Raw genomic sequence first — 27,091 nt, forward strand, 5'->3', positions numbered from 1 at the left:
ATCACAAATGGCGGATATATTTGGATAAAATTTGTTCAATCTTGTTTTTGATTAATATAATCTATGTAAAATTTTAAATTGAATTAGATTATGTCTTACATTAATCGAACATTTGTGAATATATATCAAGTGCTTTTCCCATGTAACCGTCGTAATTTTTATCATTAGTTCCCGTTCCCACTCTTCTCTAAGTACCTCTGTCGATGGTAGGTCTATATTTAGAATAGAATACATCATAATATCCAATCTAACAAGGAACTTTCAAAATTACGCATTGTACCATTTCATCCCACTGTGGAGCTTCTGACTTTTTTCTTGCATTTTAAAGAAATGCCCAGCTTCTCCAACACACAGGAGCAGTGCAGACCCCGCATAGAAAGGGGACCAACCCATGAAAAAGGAATAAATTAAAAAAACTACAAAAGCAACATTTGTTGATAGGCAGCTTTCCAAATCCACACTATAGAAATAAATACCTGGATGCACATTGAAAACAACAGATAGTGGTCTCACGTCATTCACCAATGCCACTCAATCATGGCACCACTGGATACAAAGTATTTAATGGCACCACAGGACTGCAAAGTATTTAATGACACATTTCCCAGTCTCTTCGGATGCAAGGCACAATATCTGCACTTGCAGATGCCATGAAATTAGGCTTTTTTTGTGAACTGTGATAAATTGATGCAAGGTGTAAATGGGTGGTGGAATGGGTAGCTGCATGGCCAGATGAGGATTAACGTGGATACGTGAGGTCTTCCATTTTGGTAGGAAGAATGAGGAAGGCAACATCGAACAAAGGATGCTTTTCCGAAATGAGTCAGCACCTGTAGCATCTGAGCGAGCATAGGTCATTGAAAGTAGCAGGCCAGGATGAGATGGTAATGAATAAAGTCAACTCCGTTTTGGACTTTCACAAAGTTTCACAAAAAAACTTGCAAAGACATGAAGTGACCAAGGTCCCTTTTGTTGTTAACATTCATATCTAGACGTGTGATTGGGTATGTGTGATTATTCACGTGTGTGTGTGCAGTGTGCATGCATCCAGTTCACTGTGAGTGACCTGGCAATATGGTTGTGTACATGTCATTGGGATGAGATAGGGTCTTCAGGAATCATTGGAACTTTTGTAGCTTAGGGCTTGAAGGTTAGGGGAGGTTGCCTCAGTAGGAAGGAAGTAAAAAGATTGAGTAGGCATATCCTGCACAAATTAGAATTTATGTTGGATTTACTCAAATTTGAATGTATGTTATAACCAGCGCTGGGGTATTTTTGCACTCAAAATTAGATGCTGAGATCCAACAACAATTGTTATGCATATTTATATTACATTAGGTATGGACATCTGAGTTTCAGTTCAGTTCAATTTAGTTTATTGTCACGTGTACTGAGGTAGAATGAAAAGCTTTCGTTGCATGCCAATCCGCCAGCAGAAGACAATACATGATTACAATCGAGCCATTCACAGTGTACAGATACATGATAAGGGAATAACGTTTAGTGCAAGATAAAGCCAGCAAAGTCCGATCAAGGATAATCCGAGGGTCCCCGATGTGGTAAGATGGTTCGGTTGCCTGATACCAGCTGTGAAGAAACTGTCTCTGAATCTGGAGGTGTGCATTTTCACACTTCTATACCTTTTGCCCGATGGGAGAGGGGAGCAGGAATGGGCAGGGAGCGACTGGTCCTTGATTATGCTGCTGGCCTTGACAAGCCAAACATGAGGTATAAATGGAGTCAATGGAAGGGAGGCTGTTTTGTGTGATGGTCTGGGCTGCTTTTCAAGCCAGCTCAGCAACTCAAAGTTGGCTGTGATCATTAAAGTCAGAACATACTGTTATTCCTGAAAAATTAATAAATTACATCCAACTGGTTCTTAGTAGAGAGAGTAGTGATTCTGCCATTAGGTGCAATGGCTGAATTGAGCGGTGAGACAGATGGCCAAGTTAACACCTTGGTTGGCATATATTTACATGTAATACATATTCGGCTGATGATCAATGCTAGCTGTAACATATGAAAGCAAATCCTAAATAAAACTAACAGCAAACTGACTATTTTTAGTGCATTTGTCACATGTTTGACTTGTCAATGTCATCTGAGCTCATGCCAATTTGTGGAACACATTTCTGAGGCAAGTTAGTTTTAAATAAACTCTGTTTACAATTCTATTACTCCAAGGAATTTGCTCGTGTTGGACTCTGCTGGTAAGAGTAGGAAGAGGAAGACTATTGTTTTGCCTGCTCCTCGACAATCCTCGACAAGTAGACAATCAAACAACATATTCAGAAAGTATTTCTGCTCTCCAATATTGTATTCAACTTTAGTATAAAGCTTTATTTTAATCAGTTCCACCGGTAATGTCTGCAATCAAATTCATAATGGACTAAGTAACATTCGCACAAACACTTACCTTGGGAGCAACATATTTACAGCAAGATGTACAATTGATTGATTGATTGATTCTTTTAATGACCACACAGCCAGGCTGGTGGAATTTGTTATGCCAATGCAGCACATAAAAAAAAGAATACAAACATGACAATACTAAAGAACTTTAACATGAAAACATCCCCCCACAATGGTTCCCACTATGAGGGAAGGCACAAAGTCCAGTCCCCGACCCCAGTTCCCCCATAGTCGGGCCAATTGAGGCCTCCACAGTTGCCTCTACGGAGGCCCGATGTTCCAGGCCGTTCTTGCCGGGTGATGTTGTTCCGACGTCAGCAGCATGGGAACCCTGGAAACGGCCGCCTCCTTACTTGAGACCGTGGTTTCTGGAGCCGACAAGGCCGCGCCGAATGGAGCTCAACTGGCAATCTCATCAAGAGATTCCAGGCTTCCGATGGAAAGTTCAGCGCCGCCGCCCGCAGCCGCTCCACAGACCCGCAGCTCCGCAACGGACCCAGCTCACCGGAGTTCCAGCTCAGTGACCCAGGCAAGGAACCGTCCGCACGGCAATGGCTCTCCAGCGCTGCACCGCCGTCCTCAGACCCGCAGCTCCGCCGATGCCGATGCCGGTGCCGGTGCCGATGCCGAGGTTCTGGGCGGTCCCCTCAGGAAACGCCGCTCCAGGTCCGCTGTTAGGCCGCGAGGACGGGTCGAGAGTGCAGCCCGGAGAAAAACTGCATCTCCGACCAGTTAGGGACCCTGAAAATTAGTTTCCCCCTTCCCCCCCCCTCCCCCACACTTAAAAAAAGCTAGAACTCCTAAGACAAAACACTAAACCAAAGATCCTATAGCAGAGCAAGATGGGTTACTCTCACGCAAATGTGTAGTACGCTCATGGGCGGATTCATGGGTGATTTTATGACTCATTTTAGCAACCTGCCTCCACCATCTTGTTCCGCCATCTTGCTCAGCCATCTCGCTTCCGGCCGAAGATTGGATCCGCAGCGGGGAGAGGGAGTGCGCGGCCCGGGGCAGCGGGAGAGGGAGTGGGGGGTCCGGGGCAGCGGGAAAGGGAGTGGGGGGTCCAGGGCAGTGGGAGAGGGAGTGCGCGGCCCGGGGCAGCACGAGAGGGGATAAAGCCTAGTGTGTGTGAAGTTACGGGGAGGTTTATAATGTTTCTTATTTACAATGTTTCTTATTTAATGTCCCGTGTCTAGTCTGAAATAAAGTTCATTATTGGATCAGAATATAATTGTGTGTGTTATATGATTATATACATTTATATAATTTTCATGTATGTGTGTTTATAAACATTTTATTCTTTAACAAGAATTAACAGAATTATGAACTAACAGAATTATGAATCTAACCTAATATCACACACAAAAAGTTCCCCCGCAATGTCAATTACCCTGCGAGTCGGGTCGGTTCCGGTTACTACAAAATCAACTCAAACACTGTTTGTGAGCCATTTAAAAAGAAAAGATTTAAAAAACATTAAAAAAGACAATTACCAGAGTCAAATTTTATTCTTGACAAGAAGTATGAACTAACAGATTTATGAATCTGACCCACACAAACTGTTGCCCCGCAACATTGATTACAGTGCGAGTCGGGTCGGGTCAGGTAGGCTCAGGTTGCTAAACTGGGCGTGGAAAAATGCCCAGGATCCCCTCCATAGCGTACTACACGTCAGCCCATTGCATTTAGCAGGAGTAGCCCATCTTGCTCTGCTATAAGACCTTTGCACTAAACTAACTAAAAATAAGAAAAAAAAGATGAAAGGACAGGACAGCAGCTGGCTGGGCAACCGTACACAAAACAGCGCCCCCTTTGACGCTATAAAAATCACCAAAAAAAGTTGTAGATGCTGGAAATCTAAAATAAAAAGAGAAATTGCTGGAGACACTCAGCAGATTAGGGAGCCTCTGGAAAGAAAAACATTTAATGTTTCAGGTCTGAGACCTTTTGTGAGAACTGGGAAAAGAGAAAATAAATTAGTTTTCAGTAATAGAGTAGCTGAGGGAGGGATGCGTGGAACAAAGGGAATATCTCTGATAAATTTGAGAGTGAATCTGGCAGCTAGCATCAGATTATGCTAGCTGTCTGCATGGCCGTCCAAAGGGGGGTGCGCTGGGTGCGACCGCATCCCCCTTTTTTTCCCTTAAGAAAAAAGTCAACCAAAAAAAATAAAAAAATCAATGTTTCCACTTTGAAAACGGCCAGTTCTCTGTTCTCTCGTCCCCGGGCGGGAGTGGCTGAATCTGAACCCAACGGCTGTAACCCCAACACCAGTCGCCGCTGCAGTGGAGCCCGCTCCCCTCGCCTCCCCCTCCGGGAGCCGGGGCCCAAGCCATCTTCCCCCCACACCACCCTAGCTGACCCCCACTGGAGCCACGCCACCCCCGCTGGGCTCATGCCACCCCCGCTGAGCCCACTCCACCCTCGCTGGGTCCACGCCACCCCGCTGGGCCCACGCCACCTTCATTCCCCCCCGCCCCCCCCGCTGGGCCCACGCCACCTTCATTCCCCCCCGCTGGGCCCATGCCACCCCCGCTGGCCCATGCCACCTTCATCTTCGCCCCCCCTCAGCAAGAAAGAGGGGGGATGTGAGAGGGGGAGGGGGGAGAGAGAGAGAGGGGAAAAGGAGAGGAGAGAGAGAGATGGGGAGGGGAGAGGGAAAGGGGAATTATCTTGAGTGAGATTGCAAAATTAAGGTAGGTTTTAGAGCTATTATATTTTCTCCTCCATATGAATAATATTAAGCAATATCAAATAATATCAAACAATTGGAACTGCTTTCTTTTCCTTGATAACAATACTGAAAAATATGAATTCCATAGTTTGTGACATAAATACACATTTTAATGGGATCATTATATACAGATGTAACATTTCCATTTTGAGATCGGGGGGAGTTATGGGGGCAAATATGCGTCAAGCCGATAGCCTAATCGTTAAAGAGTTAAAAGATAGCCTAATCGATAAAGAGCTGAGAAGAGGAATCAGAGCTGCCAAGGAAAGGTACTCTGAGAAGTTGAGGAGCAAGTTCTCATCTAATGAATCTTCTTCAGTTTGGAAGGGCATGCAAGAAATCACCAGCTATAAGAGGAAAGCCCCCCCGCTCTTTGGACAATCGTCAGCTGACGAACAACCTGAATGAGTATTACTGCAGGCTTGAAAATCAGAAACGTAACCCTGGTACCCCCTCCCCAACAAACACAGCCAGACCCCAGTCTGCAAAGAATGGACCCTTCTACACCCACCCCACTACAATCACCACTCCACTCCAATCACCACTTCACACCCAATGACTGCACCTCCACAGACACCTCCATCAAGCTTCTCAAGTTTGCGGATGACAAAACCCTGATTGGACTGATCCAGGATGGGGATCTCTGAACTCTTTTCAGTTTTACATCTTTCCTATAACATGGTGCCCAGAACTGAACACAATATTCTAAATGCGGTCTCACCAACGCCTTATACAACTGCAACATGACCTCCCAACTTCTATACTCAATACTCTGACTGATGAGGGCCAAAGTGCCAAAATACTTTTTGACCACCTGATATACCTGCGACACGACCTTCAAGGAACCATGCAACCATCAACCATTCCTCTGCCCACCTGGCTAATTGATCCAGATCCTGCTGCAATCTTTCACAACTATCTTCACTATCTTCAAAACCACTCACTTCTGTATCATCAGCAAACTTGCTAATCTTGCCCTGTTCTGTGACGTTCAGAGTGCTGGAGTAACTCAGCGGGTCGGGTGAGTAAAGAAGTTGGGAGGTCATGTTGCAGTTGCATAAGAAGTTGGTGAGGCCGCATTCAGAGTATTGTGTTCAGTTCTGGGCACCATGTTATAGGAAAGATGTCATCAAACTGGAAAGGGTACAGTGAAGATTTATGAGGATGTTGCCAGGACTAGAGGGCCAGAGCTATAGGGAGAGGTTGTGTAGGCTGGGACTCTATTTCATGGAGCACAGGAGGCTGAGGGATGATCTAATAGAGGTGTATAAAATCATGATTTGAATAGATATGGTTGAGTCTTTTGCCCAGAGTAAGTGAATCGAGGAGCAGAGGACATAAGTTTAAGGTGAAGGGCAAAAGATTTAATAGGAATCTGAGGGGTATGTTTTTCACACAAAGGGTGGTAGGTGTATGGAACAAGCTGCCAGAGGAGGTAGTTGTGGCAGGGACTATCGCAACATTTAAGAAACAGTTAGACAGGTACATGGATAGGACAGGTTCGGAGGGATATGGATCAAACATGGGCAGGTGGGACTAGTGCAGATGGGACATGCTGGGCCGAAGGGCCTGTTTCCACACTGTATCACCCAATGACTATCTTTCCCTCTCCCCATTCTCCTGCCTTCTCCCCATTACCTTTGACACCCGTATCAATCAAGAATTTATCAATCTCCTCCTGAAAAATGTCCATTGACTTGACCTCCACAGCTGTCTGTGGCAATTAATTCCTCAGTTCACCACCCTCGGACTTAAGAAATTCCTGCTCATCTCCTTCCAAAAGGAATGTCTTTTAAGTCTGAGGCTGTGGCCACTGGTCCTAGACTCTCCCACTAGTGGAACCATCCTCTCCAAATCCACTCCATCCAGGTTTTTACCAGGCTGGGACAGACGGCAACAGCTTCACACCGTGTCCCAAAGCTTGTGTCCTGTCCTGCATCACCCAAGGCAGCAGAGACGTTATAGGAGAGGGCAAGCACCGTAACAAAGTAGCTCACGATGGTTTGGGTAACATTCAGGAATGTCTATGCATGTCACATCATGAATATTACTGAAGAACGGTCTTGACCCGAACTATGATCTATACCATTTCTGCAGAGATGCTGCCTGACCCACTGAGTTACTCCAGCACTCTGTGATATGTCACCTATCCATGTTCTCCACAGATGCTGCCTGACCCGCTGAGTTACTCCAGCACTTTGTGACTATTTTCCCTTCACCCATCTGCCCAAGCCCACTCTCCCCCCTCCTTTCCTATGTTCCTTTCCACCCATAAACCTCTCTCTGCCTTTACATTTCATTCCTCTTTCAAATCTGCTCTACTTAGCTACATGCATTTTTCTTCTTCACTTTTTAGTCATAGAATGATGCAGTGTGGAAACAGGCCCTTCAGCCCAACTTGCCCACACCGACCGACATGTCCCGTGTACATTAGTCCCACTCACACGCGTCTGGCCCATATATCCATCTGAATCTGTCCTATCCCTGTACGTGTCCAAATGTCTCTTAAACATAAGGATAGTCCCAGCCTTAACTATCTCCTCTGGCAGCTCGTTACATACACCCAGCACTCTTGTGTGAAAAAACTATCTCAGATTCCTGTTAATTTCTGAAATATTGGTCATATATTTGGTGCAAAAATCTCCAAAGCAAGGCTCAGAATGCATCAGAGAGCATCTAAAACCCCTGAGCTTCCCTTAAGTGGGCCCTGGACCCCGGCATCGAGGGACTTCACGCTTCGTGCTCGTGATGTGTGCAGCGCACACATTATTTCACATTAAGTTTTTTGTAATCCTGTCATGCCACCCCCCTTTTTGAAAAGCTTCGTACGGGCCTGTGTCTGTGTTATGTTTTGTTAATTGTAGGGCTGACTATATTGAGGCCAGACTGCACAATTTGAGGCCAGCACAGCAGTGAAGCTTATAAAACTGCTGCCTCACCGCGCCTGCGACTAGGGTTCATTGCTGTCCGTGTGGGGCTAGTACATTTTCTTTACAACTGTGACTGTTCCCATTGTGTGCTCTCGTTTCCTCCCACATCACATCCCAAGACATGAAGGTTAATTGGCCTTTGTAAATTGCCCCAGGTATGCAGATGAGTGGTAGAACAAGCGGGGAAGTTGATGTGAGTGTGGGGACAATAAAGTAGGATTAATGTCATGCAAGTCGATGGTTGGTATGCACTTAGCAGCTGAAACATAGAAACATAGAAAATAGGTGCAGGAGTAAGCCATTCGGCCCCTCGAGGCTGATCATCCAGAATCAGTACCCTGTTCCTGTTTTCTCACCATATCCCTTGATTCCGTTAGCCCTGAGCTATACCGTATTTACAGTGCCCGCCATAGTGTTTGGGACAAAGACCCTTTATTTAATTATTTGTCTCTGTACTCCACAATTTGAGATTTGTATAGAAAAAAAAATCACATGTGGTTAAAGTGCACATTGTCAGATTTTAATAAAGGCAATTTTTATACATTTTGGTTTCACCATGTAGAAATTACAGCAGAGATGATGAGCTAATCAATAAGTTATAAAGAAAGATAGATGGTTGAAATACTGAAAGCAAAGGGAAAGGCAACATGTGTTGTGCTGGTATCTGATTGGAGCTGTTTGAAATTCCAAACGATGTTTCATTGAAAGTGAAAGTTGGTGAGGTTGAAGGTGAAAAACAGGGGAACTGATTTTGTTCTGTGTGTGGGGGGGGGGGCGGTGTGTGAGTAGAGGGACAGGAAATAGACGAGACATGTTCAAGGTGTCTGTCCATTATGGTGGAAGGGAAACCACAGTTAAACAAGAAGGAAAATATTTCAGAGACACCTGGAATGTCTTACCATTGGAGCGAAAGCAATAGAGAATGAGGAACTGGGAGATTGGAATGGAATTCTTGCAGGAGGCAGGGTGGAAAGGAGTATAGCCGAGATAGCTGTAAAAATTGATGGGCTTGTAATGGATGCCAGGCTACCCCCAGAGGTACCGATGGAGATATCCAGAAAGAGTAGGGCATTAATCAATCACAATCACAATGATACTTTATTAGCAAAGTATGTTTTGCAGCATACGAGGAATTTCATTTGCCAAGTCAGTCATAAAAATAAAAAGCAACGGAACACACAAAATACATTTTTACATAAACATCCACCACAGTGACTCCTCCACATTCCTCACTGTGATGGAAGGTGAAAAAAGGTCAATCTCTTCCCTTCTTTGCTCTCCCACGGTCGGAGGCTCGAGCCCTCCATTGGTGGGACGACTTTGACTCCTGTAGCTGGCGGCGTTTAGGCCCTCCACATCAGGGCGATCAGCTCCTGCATCAGGGGGATGTCAGCTCCCCCGCACCGGCGATCAGACCCCGGGTCAGGGCTGGTCGAACCTCCGCGTCATTGGGGCTCCCGACTCGGCCTCTCCCGAGACTGCGAGCTCTTGATGTCAAAATGTGCACAGCATGCTGCTTTATGTTACGTCACAAGTCCAATGGTTTCTGTGCATAATCATGGTAAAATATCCCCAAGCACTTCAATGGGAGCATCTCCAACAACATCTTACAGCGAATCGTGCAAAATTAGGTGTCCAAAAGCCCGATTCAAGATTGAGAATTGGAGGAGGAAGGGAATAGTGTGAAGGGAGAAGAGGAAAGGTGGAAGGTGAGATTTGGGTGGCATGGTGGCGCAGCAGTAGAGTTGCTGCCTTACAGCGCCAGGGTCCTGGGTTCGATCCTGACTACGGGTGCTGCCTGTACAGTCTGACCAGTGCTTCATAAAGCTTCAGCATTACATCCCTTCTTTTTTCATTGGTATCATTTAAAAATAAATTGGATAGGCATATGGATGAGAAGGGAATGGAGGGTTATGGTATGAGTGCAGGCAGGTGGGACTAAGGGGACAAAAAATTTGTTCAGCACGGACTTGTAGGGCCGAGATGGCCTGTTTCCGTGCTGTAATTGTTATATGGTTATATGGTTATATGGTTAGATGGGTAAGAAGGAGGTAGAAGGGAAGAAGGGAAGTCACCTTATTTTCAACTTCAAGTATCTGTTCTTAATGCAGATTTGCTGGACATGAATACTGGAGAATTACCTGATTGACTCTTGCTTGTATAAGTCGATAATGTTTTCAACGAGTAGATTTCTTTGCAGGCCGTAAACCCCATGTCTGTCCAGAATCACTTCATGTCGACAAGAGGGGCAGCGGAATCGACCCCCTGATCCCACTGCAGAACTGCCACGGTTAGACCAGTATGGATTGGATGCCTGATTACAATTGAAAAGGCACAACTAATTAATTATATGTAACTATTTTTTACTCTGTGCTTTTGAATTTGTACTTCATTTTTGCTAGATTTACTACAGTGGGAATACAAAATCATAAATATTTTGCTAGTGCTTTTTCTTATCACCAATCCTTTGCAGTTTTAACAATGTAGTATGTTAATCTGAAATGCAATCAGAAATTTGTTTGATGTTTCAAAGACCTTAATTTTACTGTAAGAATATGATGTTGGTTTTTACCCATCTTCCCTCTATACATCTGGGTGTCAGTAATGTTCTTCTATTGTTCAGACCAACGCACAAAACAAAAACAAACATAGCAATAGCAGCTCCGAAATGGACTCCCTCAGTCTCTTCCTCTATAAATCTTATATGTCTGGGAGTCAAATTTCATTTTCAATTGCTCCTATGAAACACTTTGTGATATTATAAAATGCAAAATATACTGTATAATTCTCAGTTATAGTTAGTCAGCTTTATCTTCCTTCCAGTATCCCCCCCCCCCCCCATGCAATCAGTCTGAATAAGGGTCCAACCCAAAATGCCACATCCAATTTCTCCAGAGATGCTGCCTGACCCGCTGAGTTACTCCAGCATTTTGTGTCTAGCTATAAATAAAATAAAACCTTGCATTGTGTGGAACTTCGGACCCATATCTCCTGCATGAACAAGAGGCCAGTTCCATTTGAACCATTATGCAGAAGCTGAAGGACCACATCTCAGCTTTCATTACATGACAAGCAGATCCCATGCAAAGCCTAAGCACTGCAGTGAAAGCTCTGAACTCATGTCAGCGGTATTAGCGTTCCAAGAAGTTGCCAGAGAATTCCAGCAATTTGTCCTCAACTGTAACATGGATGATTGACGCTCTGTCCCGAAGGAGGGGGAGTTGCTCTGTGCAACTCATGTGTTGCCCTCTCTCACAATAATGACAATTGTAACAACACCTGCTCCTGCCAATTCCGCTTACTGACACGCATTAGGGGGCAGGAAAGGCGAAACTGAGCTCTGGGCCCTAGAGTCAAACTCAGACTTCTCTGTTGCAAGATGGCAGTCTTTCCACAAACAAAGAAATGGCAGAACAGTTAAACGAGCACTTTGGTTCTGTCTTCGCTACGGAAGGCACAATCTCCCAGAAATACTAGGGGACCGAGGATCTAGTGGGAGGGAGGAACCGAAGGGAATCCACATTAGTCAGGAAATGGTATTAGGTAAACTTTTGGTACTGAAGGCAGGTAAATCCCCAGGGCCTGATGGTCTGCATCCCAGAGTACTCAAGGAGGTTGGCCCTAGAAATCGTGGATGCATTGGAGATCATTTTCCAATGTTCTCTCGACTCTGGATCAGTTCCTGTGGAATGGTGGGTAGCCAATGTTACTCTAGTTTTTAAGAAAGGAGGGAGAGAGAAAACGGGAAATTATAGACCAGTTAGCTTTACATCGGTAGTGGGGAAGATGCTTGAGTTAAAGATGTTATAACAGCGGATTTGGAAAGCAGTAACAGGATCGGTCAAAGTCAGCATGGATTTATGAAGGGGAAATCATGCTTGACTAATCTTTTAGAATTTTTTGAGGATGTAACAAGTAGAATGGACGAGGGAGATCCAGTGGATGTGGTTTATCTGGAATTTCAAAAATCCTTTGGCGGTCCCACACAAGAGATTGGTGTGCAAAGTTAGAGCCCACGGTATTGGGGGTAGGGTATTAACATGGATGGAGAACTGGTTGCCAGACAGGAAGCAAAGAGCAGGAATTAACGGGTCCTTTTCAGAACAGCAATCAGTGACTAGTGGGGTGCCGCAAGGCTCGGTGCTGGGACCTCAGTTATTTACAACATATATTAACGATTTAGATGAGGGAATTAAATGTGACACCTCAAAATTTGCAGATGACACAAAGCTGGGTGGCAGTGTGAGCTGCGATGCTATGCTATGAGGCTACAGGGTGACTAGGATAGGCTGGGTGAGTGGGCAGATGCACGGCAGATGCAGTATAATGTGGATAAATGTGAAGTTATCCATTTTGGTGGTAAGAACAGGAAGGCAGATTATTATCTGAATTATGTCAAATTAGGAAAAGGGGACGTGCAACGAGACATAGGTGTCTTTGTTCATCAGTCACTGAAATTAAGCAAGCAGGTACAGCAGGCAGTGAAGAAAGCTAATGGCATGTTGGCCTTCCTTGCAAAAGTATTTGAGTTTCGGAGCAAGGAGGTCCTACCGGAGTTGTACAGGGCCCTGGTGAGACCGCACCAGGTGTATTGTGTGCAATTTTGTAAGTAAGTAAGTAAATTTTATTTATATAGCACGTTTAAATCAACTCGCGTTGAAACCAAAGTGCTTTACATTGAAGAAATAATTAAGTTTCCGTACATCCATACAAAAATTAAAAAAAAAGAAAAATGACACAACACATTATAGAATTCAACATGAACGTCCCCCCACAGCAGAATCAAAATTTTCCACTGTGGGGAAAGGCATCAGAAAGTTCAGTCCTCTTCCTCTGTGATCACCCGAGGTCGGGGCCTATTTGTGGCCTCCGCAGCCAGTCCGATGTTTTCAGGCCCTCTTGCCGGGAAGATGGAACTCCGGCATCGGATGAACACTCCTCAGCGGCTTGGAATGTCTGGAGCGGCCGCTTCCTCACCGGAGACCGCGGCACCCGAAGTCCTGGTTGGAGCTCCGACTCTGGCGATCTCGGATCCCATGCTCCGCGGTGTTTTAAATCCAGCGCCGCCCGCGGCTGGACACTCCGCAGCCATAGCTACTCCGATGTTGGAGTCGGCAGTCACAGCACTCCGGAGCTTACCGCACGGCGACCCGGGTAGGGCATCGCCTGCTCCGTGATGTTGTCCCAGCGCTGTGCCGCCGCCGAAGCTGGGGTTCCGGCTGGTCCCGACAGGAAACGCCACTCCAGTCACTCCATGTTTTCAATAGAGAGTTAGATTTAGCTCTTAGGGCTAAAGAAATCAAGGGATATGGGGAAAAAACTGGAACGGGGTATTGATTTTAGATGATCAGCCATGATCATATTGAATGGCGGTGTTGGCTCGAAGTGCTGAATGGCCTACTCCTACACCTATTTTTCTATTTTCTATGTTTCTAACCCTGCCGCAGCTACTGTGGGAGCCCTGCCTTGAAGGACCATGGCAGCCAAGGACAAATGGAAAACAAGTGGAATTAAGTGGGCCGATGGACTGATGTTATTATGATTTGCTCATGGTCGGATTGTATAGATATGGTTAAGGAGTAGGAAGTAACTGCAGATGCTGGTTTACACCGAAGATAGGCACAAAAAGCTGGCGTAACTCAGCGGGTCAGACAGCATCTTTTGAGAAAAGGAATAGGTGGCGTTTTGGGTCAAGACTATTTTTCAAACTGAGAGACGAGTTATGGAAAGGTACAAAGAAAAAATGAATGAAAAGTATGAAAATGACAATCAAAGCCAGGTAGACAAAAATGCTGGAGAAACTCAGCGGGTGAGGCAGCATCTATGGAGCAAAGGAATAGGTGACATTTTGGGTTGAGACCCTTCTTCAGATCAAAGCCAGCAACGATGGAGCCACCCATGGTCCATTGTTGGCTGTGGAAAAGGTGATAACGTGTGGATACAAACAGTGAAACTAAGCAGGACGACAGTGAAACTAGCAGAATGACTAGGGTGGGGGAGGGATGGAGAGAGAGGTAATGCAAGGGTTACTTGAAATTAGATAAATCAATATTCATATCCCTGGGATCCGGTGGTTCCAGTTCCTTGGTGTTAATATTACCAAAGTTCTGTCATGGACCAACTGCATTGATATACTGCCATGAAAGCGCACCAAATGCCTTTACTAAGGGAAGTTGGCATTCTCCAATGACCTAAAAACATCAGATCAACATTAGAAAGCATGCTGTCAGGTTGCATCACAGCTTAGTTTGAGAACAGCTCGGCCCAAGACTGCAAGATGTTGCAGGGAGTTGTAAATGTAGCCCAGTCCACCACACATAACAGACTTCCCACCATCCACTCTGTCTACACTTGATGCTACCTTGGAAGAGCAGCCAACATAATCAAAGACATGTCCTATCCGAGAAAAATAAGGTCATCCCTTCTTCTCCCTGCTCCCATCCGGAAGGAGGTACAGAGACATGACAGTGTGCACCACCAGACTTAGGAACACTTTCTTCCTCTCTGTCATGCTTCTGGACAGCCCTTCCATAAGCTATGGCACTGTCTGATTCACCTCTACCCCATTGCAGACACCGGACTATGTCTATAAAACTGATCCACTACAATGCTGAGAACTATATTAGCACTCTGCATCTTGCACTTTGCTCTACCAATTGTACGTGAGTTTGACTTGATTGTAGTTATGTATAGTATTATCTGATCTGATGGATAAACACAAAGCTTTTTACTATACCTTGGTACTTGTGACAATAATAAACCTAATCAAGCACTCGAAACACCTAGGATAGAAGACCTAGGCTCTGTGCTGGAAGATGGAACTCATGTGGAAGGATACCCACTGGTCATTGGTTGTCAAGGGCACGTTCTGTTTCAATGCTGCATGATCTTTTGCCTCTGTGACAGAGAGGTCAGAGGTATAATGCAATGGAGAATTCATCTAACAGGCAATTTGATGTGTTGGGTAATGCTTATGGATTGAATAGAAGTAGTCTGTAAAACAATTACCTTTCAATAAATGGTTTCCCCAAAGCAGAGGAGAACCACTCCATGAGCATATGTTATGCAATATACTAAATTGCAATACTTACTGGTAAGTTGCTGCTTCTCATAGAAGGTTATGTTTGAGCTGATGTACAGTGGAAGGGAGGAAGTGAAATGGCAGGTGTTGTATCTCCTGCAGTTACACAGGTGGTGAGGCAAGAAGGTATTGTCGGAAACAACAGAGTGAAGCAGAGCATGGTCCCATAGAATATTGAAAAAGGGAAGCACGATCTATCTGGTAATGGTGTCATGTTGGAGGCGCCAATTATGGAGGATAATCCTTTTAATGTGAAGGATTCTGATGCGAACGATAAGAGAAAGATGAGCTCTATGCTGAATCTGGATGGGAGAGGTGAGAGCAGAATATTTCCATCCAAGCATCATCTTCACTGGCAGGGCCAAAGTGTTTCTGGGAGAGTCACACTTACAAATATGGCAAGTTTAAAATGTGTGCACTTACATCACAATGAAACTCCTGCCAAATCAGTCACAACAGAGTCAAATTTTACAGGTAAACTGCTGTTACTGTAAGAACCATTTGCTCTTAGTAAGTTTGGCATTTATAAAGGCAAATATGACAGATCCTAAATGCCAATTTTGTTCTAATTACTACTTTACCGCATGCATTCCTGTATCAGTTATAGATCCAGTCAAGAAACAGATATAACTGTGGTAAGTGTTATGTGCAAATGCCCAATTCATTCTATGTAATCTCGAATAAAGCTTAACTTAACAAGTTAAAAAGATGGTTTGCTAAACAAGGAGTGTCCGCAAGGTCACCATTGAAATTCTCGGTCTTGAATTTTCTTGTTCTTCATGTCACTGTGGGCAGTGGGCAGGTGCTAGAGACCTGCACGGAAAGGTAGACGCTCCCACCCCCATGAGTCTCGAGCAGATGGGGTTCATCAGCCTGGGAAGGCAGTCCATCTAGGAGAGGGAAATTTCTGATTTAAAACCTCCACTGCCTTGTGGCCATATCCAGTCATGGAAAAGGCTCCTGGAGTAAACCTCAAGAAAATCCGGAGTCGGTGCCCCTAAGGCAGTTCGTCGTTGTCTACAACCTCGCTCTGGCAGCTCCTGCAACGGCACTGGTGCCAAACTGTAATGGCCCTGCTGTTCCTTTGGATCGATCAGCGACATGGAGAGGGGGGACTTGCTGCATGGGTAACAGCCGGTCCTCCAAATGACATCACCTAGGCTTGCATCCGACCACACATCACCTGCAAACTAGGATGCATCACCCATGGTCAGTCATGACCGAGGGTGGCCCACTACTACATGTCACTGCGTGCCCCCAGAAATTTGCAGTAGATTTGATATGGCAATACAGATCCAAGGATATTCTGTGGCACCGAGTAAAACAATGGTTATTTGATGAAGAATAAGTGTAGATAGACACCTTATTTCTAAATATTGATGTGCATTGTTTATTTAGGAAAAAAACACACAATTCCAAAAATGGCCTTTAAAACAGGAGGTGGAAAATAGGATTAAATGTGTAGCATAATTCTTGGTTATGCACAGTTCACGCTACAATTTTTGGGACGGCTACGCTCCTTCAACATCTGCAGTAAGATGCTGCAGATGTTCTACCAATCGGTGGTAACCAGTGCCACTTTCTTCGCTGCCGTGTGATGGGGTTGGGCGAAGGTCACAGAAGCCAACAGGAATAACAAACTCATCAGGAAGGCTGGTTCTGTCCTGGGGGCAGAGTTGGATTCATGGGAGGTGGTCTTGGAGGAGAGGATTCTCCTCAAACTGCGGAGAATCTTTGACAATCAGCTCACACTCTCCATGTAAACACTAGTTAACCTGAGGAGCACCTTCAGCTACAGACTGGTTCCACCAAGATGCAGTGCAGAGCACCACAGGAGATCCTTTTTCACTGTGGCTTTCAAATTGTTCAACTCCTACCCCTTCTGTCGTGGGGTAGACCGACTCCCCTCTCCCCCCCCTCCCGAGCTCCCCATCCGTTGCACATCCAGAGCTCCCCATCCGTTGCACATCCCCAATCCTTTCCATTCATCACTTTCATTTCATGTTTTATGTATCTTGTGTTTTATGACTGTTGGGAGATCAATTTCCCTCCTTTTATCGTATCGTATCATGTTGCATCATGATGGAAGGTTTAATAGTGCTGTTATGTGGCACTTACTCACCAACAGCCTGGCACAGGACCTCATAACAGCACAAACGGAAGTGTATGGCCTGAACATCAAGGCAGTGTTTGGTCACATGTGGCATCAGGGAGAGGTCTATAGAAATCAAGAGAAAACTACAACAGCTAGCTTCTTGGTTAACGGAAGCCATTTGGAATGGCTGAAGATCAATAAGCTCAGCCTGAAAACATTGCTGCAGGTGAGACTAGGCCAAATATCTCAGGCCCAACAATCTTCAGTCAGTTCTTCATTGACCTTCCCTTTACCATAATCTGACCACTGGGAATATTTGTTGATAGCAAAATACGTAGTTCTGTTATTCAGGTAATGAAGCAGTTTATGCCCATCTGCAGCAAGACCTGGATGACATTCAACACACAGCCATTTTAGCTGGCGTTGTCAGCCTGCACAGTAGTCAGGCAGGGTGAGACACATAGGACTGTATCTCTGCCAACCACCCACATGCAATGAGCTGCCAGAGAAATGCAAGTCAAACTGCAGGGAGTAGGTATGTGCAGCTGCAGATTCTTGTGCTGGCTCATGTTTTTTGAAAAAAGGTTTTAAAACGCACTTCTAGTTTCAGAAACATTTTCTAATTTTGAAGCATTTTTATAGAAAGCAAATTACATAATTTTCTGTACATACTATCAAAGAAAAATGAGATACTGCTGCCAGCAACGACAAGGAGAGCTGCAGGTGAAACTCAATGGGTCAGGCAGCATCCATGGAGAAAAACGATTTGTCAATGATTTGGCCCAGACCGTTCATCTAGACTTTGACTGGCAGGTCTCCTGTTGTGCCACAAAGTCCAGCATTTCTAGTCACTTGTACTTTTATACTACTGCCAGAAATTGCCTATAGTTTAGTTCCTATGAATGCTGCATAGAACAAATAAATATTATGAAGAACATCTAACATAAAAATGCTTTGAATAGAAATGGTTGCATGCAACGTAATTATATCAATATATTTAAATTCCGCTCCTTTGCAATTTAATCTCTGCTTTCATCCATTCATTTTAAATGATTTGACCTCTGCAATCAAATAGTAGAGAGAGAAAACATAGAGGATGTTCAAGCTTTTATTTGATTCTATTAAAGATTGTTACAAGGATTTCACCGATAATCCATTCCTAACCATATTGTTTATTGGCCAGACACAAAATGCTGGAGTAACTCAGTGGGACCGGCAGCATCTCTAGAGAGAAGGAATGGGTGGCGCTTAGGGTCGAGGCCATTCTTCAGACTTGTCAGAAAGCAGGAGGAATCACAGAGGGGGAGCAGTGAGAGAGGATGTTGTTGAACTCTCATCGGAGAGAGGAGAGCTTCTTCAAAATAGACATATCTGTTTATTGGCCAGTTACGTGATCAGTTGGAACTAAGATGCTGGATGATATTAATTAAACCCAGCCTACACCTCCTACAGTAACATTACAGATGGTGTAAAGCATTCTATGAGTCCTTACAAATGGCTGGCAGATTTAGTTAAGACAATAGACAATAGGTACAGGAGTGGGCCATTCGGCCCTTCGAGCCAGCACACCATTCAATACGATCACGGTTTATCATCAACAATCAGTACCCCGTTCCTGCCTTCTCCCCATATCCCCTGACTCTGCTATCCTTAAGAGCCCTATCTAGCTCTCTCTTGAAAGTATCCAGAGAACCGGCCTCCACTGCCCTTAGAAGCAGATTCAGAACTCTCTGTGTGAAAAAGAGCATGAGGAACTGCAAGCAAATAGATTTTCAATCACAGAACTGGATGCTCTGTTAAGCAAGTTAGGAAGCAGAAGCAAGAACAGTGGCGCAGCAGTAGAGTTGCTGCCTTACAGTGCCAGAGATCCAGGTTCAATCATGTCTACAGGTGCTTGACTGTACAGACTTTGTAAGTTCTTCCCGTGACCTGTGTGGGTTTTTCTCCGAGATCTTCGGTTTTCTCCCACACTCCAAAGACGTACAGGTTTGTAGGTTAATTGGCTTGGAATAAATGTAAATTATCCTTAGTGTGTGTAGGATAGTGTTAATGTGCAGGGATTGCTGGGAGGTGTGGACTCGGTGGGCCGAATGGCCTGTTTTCACATTGTATATCTGAACTGAACAAGGTCCTTTACCTAATGGGCAGGAAGAATGCGGAATCCAGATACCATCTCCCCAGAAAGCAAAGATGCACATGGGTTCTGCTGGTAGAATAGGCATGGCATTTTTGATACAGTATACCCATCAATAGATGATAGATATGCTTGGTTTATTGACACATCTGCTGACAGTATGAAAGTTGTAGCCGGTTCCATTTATATTTTTGCCTATCCAACCTTCACACTGTGTCTAATGCACAAAGTATCAGCTGCTTTGCCTAAGTAAATAGAAGCCACTCAGTGTCTAAATGCCAAGTTTAATACTCAGTTTATGTGTACAATTAAGCCATACAAGGTTAAGCTATTCTTATGCAGGTTAATTTGGTAACCCCACAAGCTAGTGCAATAATAATTGTGGGTGGCAATGTTCGAAGGGCATTTGAGGGTTCCTGGCACATCAGCAATCCATCCTCTGAAAGGATCGTGAAGTACCAACCTGGGGAACTGGAAATGGCCCTGAGAAAAATATAAGTACAGTACTGAAGATCTTTCCACTGTCACTTCACGTGCTTTTGTCTGTCGGTCACTCAAGGACACAAGGTCTGATCGAAGTACAGACCAGAGGTCTTTGAAGTCATCCTCCAAGGTCATTAACACTTAACAACCTGCTAACAGTCATGTGAAAGCCATTGAGGAGCTTAACATAGAAGCACATCAAACTAAAGAGATGGTGAAACCTGGGTGACCTGTACTAAATGTCAGCCGTTTCACATTGCCTTGATTGGATGTTTATCACAGTTGCAATGGGAGTCCAGTGAGCGACATATTATTCAGGACAGAAGATCCTAATAAAGGGAATAGCTGCATTAAAATTTCCCAATGATTTGCCCAATTTGAGATTTGACCCTTTTAAAACTCAGTATGTTAAGAATATAAGAAATAGAAGTTAGACTATGTCTTCTGCCTACAAACCTATTCAATAAGACCCCCCACTTCATGACAGAGCCCTGGAGAGTTTGTAGAACAGAGAGATTTGAGAGTGCAGGTGCATGGTCTCCAGTAAGTAGCCTGTCAGGTGGAAAGTGTGGTGATGAATGCCTTTGGTACGCTTGCCTTCATTGGGAATGGTATTGAGTACAAACATTGAGACATCATGATGCAGCTGTACAAGTCATGTTGAGACCACATTTGGAACACTATGTGAAGTTCTGGTCTCCCAGCTACAGGAAGGATACCTTGAATCTTGAAGTTGCGAATGATGCAGAAGAAATTCCCAGGATGTTATCTGGGCTTGTGTTATAGGTGGACATTGGACAGGCTGGGACTTTTTTTCTTTGCCGTGTAGGAGGCCGAGGGTTGACTATGTTGAGGTGTACAAGATCATGAAATGGATCAAGAAAGTGAATAGACACCATCTTTTTCTCCATGGTGGAGGTTTATAAAACTAAAGGGCATGGCTTTAAGGGGAGAGGAAGGAGATTCAAGAGGTATCTAAGCAGAAACTTTTTCCACTCAGAGAGAAGTCTGCATCTGGATTGAGCTGCCAGTGGATGCAGTGGAAGCAGACACAATTAGAATGTTTAAAAGCCATTTAGAGCGATACAAGGATAGTTTAGGTTTAGAGTTGGGTTGCCAACTGTCCAGTATTAGCTGGGACATCCCGTTTTTGGGCTAAATTGGTATTTCCCGTACTGTACCACCCTTGTCCCATATTTGACTGCTACTACTCGGGTCGAGGGTACTGTCGGGTCGGAGCGCCGCGTCAGGCCCTGCCTCACCCGCCCCGAAGTAGTGCAGCCTGTGGAATGCAGCAGCCGTGCCTCGCCCGTGGCCCCCTCGGTCGGCAGCCCGGCCAGCTGTCCTACCTTCGGAACTTCGCTTACCGCCGACATGACCACCCCTCCTTCTCATGGTCAATCATTGGATCATGAGTTGGATGGGGAGCCGGACTTTGCGCGCGACGTCGAGCAGGCCAAATCTCCTCAGCTGGCCTGCCAGCTGGGCTTTGTGTGCACCCGGGCCAACTCGTCATTCACCCAGCCACGGCCGAGTCAGTCAACAAATTGCCGTCGGGAATTTGTCCCATATTTTAACCTTTGGTCCCTTATTTGGGAGTGAGAAAGTTGACAACCCTAGTTTAGAGGGACAAGGCCTTATTGGTCTATAGGCCAGTATCCCATATTCATCAACATGGACAAGGTAGGCCGAACTGATCTCAATGTGTCTCCCAGCCCCACAGCAATGTAATTGACTCTTATAATGCCATCCGGAGTGGCATATTTTGTTCAGAGACAAGGGGGAAGGACCTATCTCCAATCTGTATAGCTCCATGACCATGCTGTACCCTGTAGGTTGTGATCAGGCTGAGTCTTTATGCTGAGACATTCTTTGTTGCTGGGCTTCAGCACCTTATAAGTGAGCCCCCACAACAAAAAGGCCTGGATTACTTCCCCTTCCAAAGGTGGGGCTGAGGTCACCTTCCTATGTTTTATATTGTTCAGTCATTTTTTCAGGATGGCCACATTGGTGGCATTTATTGTCCTTGTCTCTGAACAACGTAGGCTACTCCAGTGGGCATTTTAAGAGCCAATTTCATTGCTGTGTGGCTGGGTTGACGAGTTCAGGTAAAGCTGAAAAATTTCTTCCCCTCAGGGCATTTTTCATTCATTGTATTAATCATTTCTAAAATCATTTTAAAATTTCATGCCTGAATGTAATTTCCACACTGCCACAATGGGATTTGAACACAGGATTTTAGATTTAGCCCAGGTCTCTGAGTAGCTAGTCCAGTAATCTAATCACCACAACTAAGTGGTGGCCAATGGTGACATTTGAATGCATGAGAGGTGGATACACTCTGGGGATTCACTTCTAACGGTGCCTGTGCTTCCCACCAATCTGTAGTGGGTCACTGAAAGATATATTTTCCAATGTAAATGTAAGGTTCGAGCCCTGACAAAACCTGGGGCTTGTGCAAGGTAACATAAGCAGGCAAATCTATGTGACTATATTAAAGATTTGCAAAACAATGTGAACAGCAGCTTCCATCTATATACAATGATTATATAATTATGATATAAACCACGAGGCATTAAAGTTTGGAAGTTCCTTACCATAATCAGAATAATTCATTGAAACAGAATATTGCTCTGCACAAAAAAAGTGACCTCAGCCATCTAACTTGAAAGGCCTGGCTCTGATTTTGCCTCTGAAACAGCCCATCCCCATGGCCATATTATTAAACCAAATTGTACATAAAGTTATAAAATTATATATTAAAGGAAACAACTGATGCCTTAGTGATAGGGTCACAGTCATACAGCATGGGAACAGAGCCTTCGTCCCAACTCATTACGCCAATCAAGATTCCCATCAAAACTAGTCCCATTTCCCCCCCGTTTTGCCCATATCCCTCTAAACCTTTGATGACCATGTACTTGTCCGGATGTATTGGCCTCAACAACCTCCTTTGGCAACGCCTTCCATTTATCCACTACCCTTTGTGTGAAAAATGTTCAGTTTAAATATTTTCCATCTCACCTTAAACCTCTGCTCTCCTTGTTATTGATTCTCCTACCTCAGGGAAAAAGACTCTGCATTCACCCTATCCATTCCCTTCATCATTTTATACACATCTATTAGATCACACCAGCCTCCTGCATTCCAAGGGCTAACATCTTAGACTGCACAACCTCTCCCCACAGAGCCTCATATATTTATCTAAAGTCCTAAAGGAAGGTTTGAAGGAATGTCTTAAAAATAGAATAAATGAAGAGGCAAAGAGACTGAGGTAAGGACATCCAACCTTTAATGCCTCGGAGGCTGAAGCCAAGACCACTGTAGATGGAGCAACCTAAGGCATACGAAGGAATATAAATCTCCTGGGCAAGATCAGATATATCCGAGGACACTGTGTGAAGCTAGGAAGAAAATGCAGGTGTCCTGGCTGAGACATATGAATCATCATTAAACATGGGAAGGTGCCAGAAGACTGGAGGGTGTTAACGTGCTTCTAATTATGAAAGGCTGCAAGTAAAAGCCTGGGAACTATAGACCAGTGAGCCCAACATTTGTGGTAGACAACTTAGTGGAGAGGATTTTGAAAGATAAGATATAAAAGCATTTTGATAGAGGGGCTGCTTGGAGATAGTTGGCATGGTTTTGTACGTGGACACAGGCAGGTGGGACTAGTGTAGATGGGGCATTTTGGTTGGCACAGGCAAGGTGGTCCAAAGGGCCTTTCCGTGCTCTATTACTCTATGACTAATCAAATTCTGGAGGGTTTATATATCTGGAAGCTCAGGTAGTGTTGAGACCTGAGAGGTTGGAAATAATTAGAGAACTGGTGAGAGATGGGACCATGGTGAGAATGAAAGACAGAAAGAGGATTTAAACACAAGCTCGAGTGAACTAAGAGCCAATGTAGCACAGCATTTGCAGGGGTAATTTTGAATAACAGGTTTTAGACAAACTTAATTTTGCGAAGGATGGAAAAATGGAGGTTAGCTAGGAGCAAGGTGGAATAATTATCTCTAGCCTTGAGAGGTTACCTTTCTCCACATTAATTTCATTTCCTTTAAAACATATTTTTATAAACCACATGCAAAAGTAAGCAATCTTACAAAGAATTCATGGGGAAAAGTGCTGAGGATAATAGAGATTTTCATAGAACACCTCACTCACCTTAATCCTAGTTTGTACAATTGTGCCCTGTGATCTATAAACAAGTTCAAAATGGAAAATCCGAGGTTGCAAATTAGCTAATTTACTATATTCTCCTTTTAGTGGCTACATATCTTGAGAATCAGTAACTTACCTGGAACATGTCATTTGCACACTTCCGGCAGAGGTTATGCTGACATGGAAGAATAACAACTGGTTTGGAGAACAATTCTAAACAGATTGGGCAAATCAACTGCTTTTCCAGGTTGTCCATGGTTTGGCGGTCATTGGACAAAAGATTATAATCCATGGATGTCGTCATGTTAGAAAACTTCAGGGATTAACTCTAACTTGCAGTTACTTGCAAAAACTAAACCGCTATCAGCTTCTCTCCCTTTCGTCCTGGGGTTGTGACCTGATTGACTTGAGCACTTCTTGGTGTTTCTGCTTAGGCAATATTGTCTTTGATTGGGTTGGTGGGCTTGATGTTGTTTATAGCATCACAACGTCAGCTGTTGCCATGCTTACTCATTTCGCTGTGTCCTTATATGAAACTAATGCTGCCTGCCAGAGCTGCTGCCTGCTTTCCCTCTGTCCCTCTAATCTGACACCTGTCAGCACTCTGATCCAAAGCAGCTGTTTCTCTGAACACTGACATTCAAAAAGAAATGGTCATTAACTGGATTTAGTCAAAACAACCTGAAGCAGAACAGTCAATAATAATTTCCCAAGTTCATGCCCCCCAAGACTGTGCTGAATTAAAATGCAAACTGTTTTTATTAAAGTACATTAATGTCAGGACTATGACCACTGACAAGCTTGACAGTCCTGCACGGACTCACTTGATCCTGAAATGCAGCCTGAGTTTTAAATAGCAGAGAGATACTATACACAACATGTCCTTATTGTACTGAATAAGCAACTATGCCATCATTTTCAATTTAACAGCAAAAAGGCAAAATGTCTCAGAATAATAACATTTTATACATTTGGCATAGATAGTGAATAAATATGCCAACTTGGAGTGTTTTAATTGCCTAATCTGTGATAAATCAAATGTAAATTCAAATTATAATTTAAAAAAAAATTATTATGTTTGTGAACTTTGCTGACTTGAAAATTTAATAAATTATTATCCTTGATTTTATTATGGCTATGGATGCACTTTCTCCTATTCAGCTTTCTTTTTAAAGGGGTACCATATCCCTTCAATAGTACTGCCTGAACTTTGCACTTCACAGTCTAATAGTTCGATCATAGAATATACAACAGCACAGCACAAAAACAAGCCCTTCGGCTCACCAAATCTGCTCTGGCCATTATGTCAATCTAACTAAATCCTCTGATCTTGGGAAAATGCTATACTCTGCCTGTTCAAATCAAAAGCAAATGGCAGCACATGTTCATCCCTGCGTATGGAGGGGAGAACTTAGTCCAAACGATGCTCAATTTGACTGACTAGTCTGAGATCTTGCATCAGTCATTTCCTGACACGCAGGGACCATCCACCATGTACAAAGCATAAACTAGGAAGTGTGATGGATTACTCTCTATTGAATGAATGCAGTGGTAACAACTTTAAAGAAGAAGTCCGAACATAGACTCTGGCTGGTGAAAATCTAACCCCTCCATACTGGAGAGCAAAGATCTTTGCTGGAGAGCGCAGATGCTCCTCTAGTACCTTTGCTGGCGAGATGGGGGTTGGGAAGTCGGAGTTGATGTCCAATACAAACAGAAAACTGTTCCAAGATGATCCAGCCCACACATAACAATGCACACTAAACTAAGATTGGAGAGAAGGCCAGCATTGGTCATCTGATTTATTTGCAGATTCTGGTAAACATGAGGAGACGCTCCCACTTGGTCTAGTTTCATTTAAAAGGTGATGTATGCCGAGCCCATGTGAACGTTGAAGAAGGGTCTCGACCCGAAACGTCACCCATTCTTTCTCTCCAGAAATGCTGCCTGTCCCGCTAAGTTACTCCAGCTTTTTGTGCCCATCTTCCATGTGAACGGTTTGCCTCTGTACAAAGACCCTGAGCATTGCCCTTCGTTACCGCAGATAAACTACTTAAAATTGGAAAAGTCCACGGGGACACAACGCGCTATTCTCCAGGAAACATAACGTGCACAACCCGAGTAAACATTGCACCAACACTGTGTGTACCCCCTGACTGAGCAAACATTGCACCAACAAACATTGCACCAACACTGTGTGCACCCCCCTGACTGAGTAAACATTGCACCAACAAACATTGCACCAACACTGTGTGCACCCCCCTGACTGAGTAAACATTGCTCTAACACTGTGTGCACCCCCCTGTCTGAGCAAACATTACTCCAACACTGTGTGCACCCCCCTGTCTGAGCAAACATTGCTCTAACACTGTGTGCACCCCCTGACTGAGCAAACATTGCACCAACACTGTGTATACCCCCCTGTCTGAGCAAATATTGCACCAACACTGTGTGCACCCCCCTGACTGAGCAAACATTACTGTAACACTGTGTGTGTGTACCCGCTGTGTGAATACTACACCAACCTGGCGTGCCAGCGGACCGTGTGCGGCCCACGTAAAGGTGGGATCTTAATTCGGAAATATAAAATGGATAATGGAGTAAAAGTATTTCACCCGGGAGATTAATTGCAATTTGTCGATTAAAAAAAAGTACTGTTGAAAAAAAAAACCGTCCTTCGAGCCGGAATCGAACCAGCGACCTAAGGATTTCCAGAGCTTTGCCACTACAGTCCTCCGCTCTACCAGCTGAGCTATCGAAGGAACATGTCCCCTGGCTCGCTCCCGCGCTTTAACAACCGAGTCAGAGGCAGCGAACTGCGCCGTCTCTGGCCTGCGGTGGAAGTGCAGGCACTGGTGACCGAATAGAGGGCTACACAGAGACAGATAGACACAAAAACTGCAGTAGAAGAAGAAGACCATCAGAAAAAATGGTAAAAACAGGAAAGCAGACTATTATCTAAATGGTGGTGGCGATTGGGAAAGGGGGGGGGAGATGCAGCGAGACCTGGGTGTCATGGTACACCAGTCATTGAAAGTAGGCATGCAGGTGCAGC

The 27,091-nt window shown here is 44.5% G+C and overlaps 1 protein-coding gene and 1 non-coding gene across 6 annotated transcripts in view; both read right to left on the bottom strand.

Moving 5' to 3' along the window:
• LOC129696250 (tripartite motif-containing protein 54-like) overlaps nucleotides 1-25,056 on the bottom strand; it is a 75,173-nt gene extending 50,117 nt beyond the window's left edge. For 2 of the 5 annotated variants that reach the window (XM_055633968.1, XM_055633966.1), the window contains exons 1-2: nucleotides 24,173-25,052; nucleotides 10,221-10,393 (exon numbers count right to left, since the gene is read on the bottom strand). In XM_055633968.1, the coding sequence (XP_055489943.1) occupies nucleotides 10,221-10,393; nucleotides 24,173-24,340 (341 nt within the window). In that variant the 5' untranslated portion in view covers nucleotides 24,341-25,052. Of the gene's footprint in view, nucleotides 1-10,220; nucleotides 10,394-24,172 lie in introns of all 5 variants that reach the window. The other 3 variants (XM_055633967.1, XM_055633965.1, XM_055633963.1) reach the window with 3 other exon arrangements.
• Nucleotides 25,057-26,709: 1,653 nt separating this feature from the next.
• trnay-gua (transfer RNA tyrosine (anticodon GUA)) lies at nucleotides 26,710-26,798 on the bottom strand. Its single transcript is given in 2 exon segments — nucleotides 26,710-26,745; nucleotides 26,762-26,798. It is a non-coding gene; the product is annotated as a tRNA-Tyr (tRNA).
• Nucleotides 26,799-27,091: the final 293 nt, after the last annotated feature.

This window comes from Leucoraja erinacea, chromosome 4 (assembly GCF_028641065.1).
Source record: "Leucoraja erinacea ecotype New England chromosome 4, Leri_hhj_1, whole genome shotgun sequence".
Taxonomy (NCBI): domain Eukaryota; kingdom Metazoa; phylum Chordata; class Chondrichthyes; order Rajiformes; family Rajidae; genus Leucoraja; species Leucoraja erinaceus.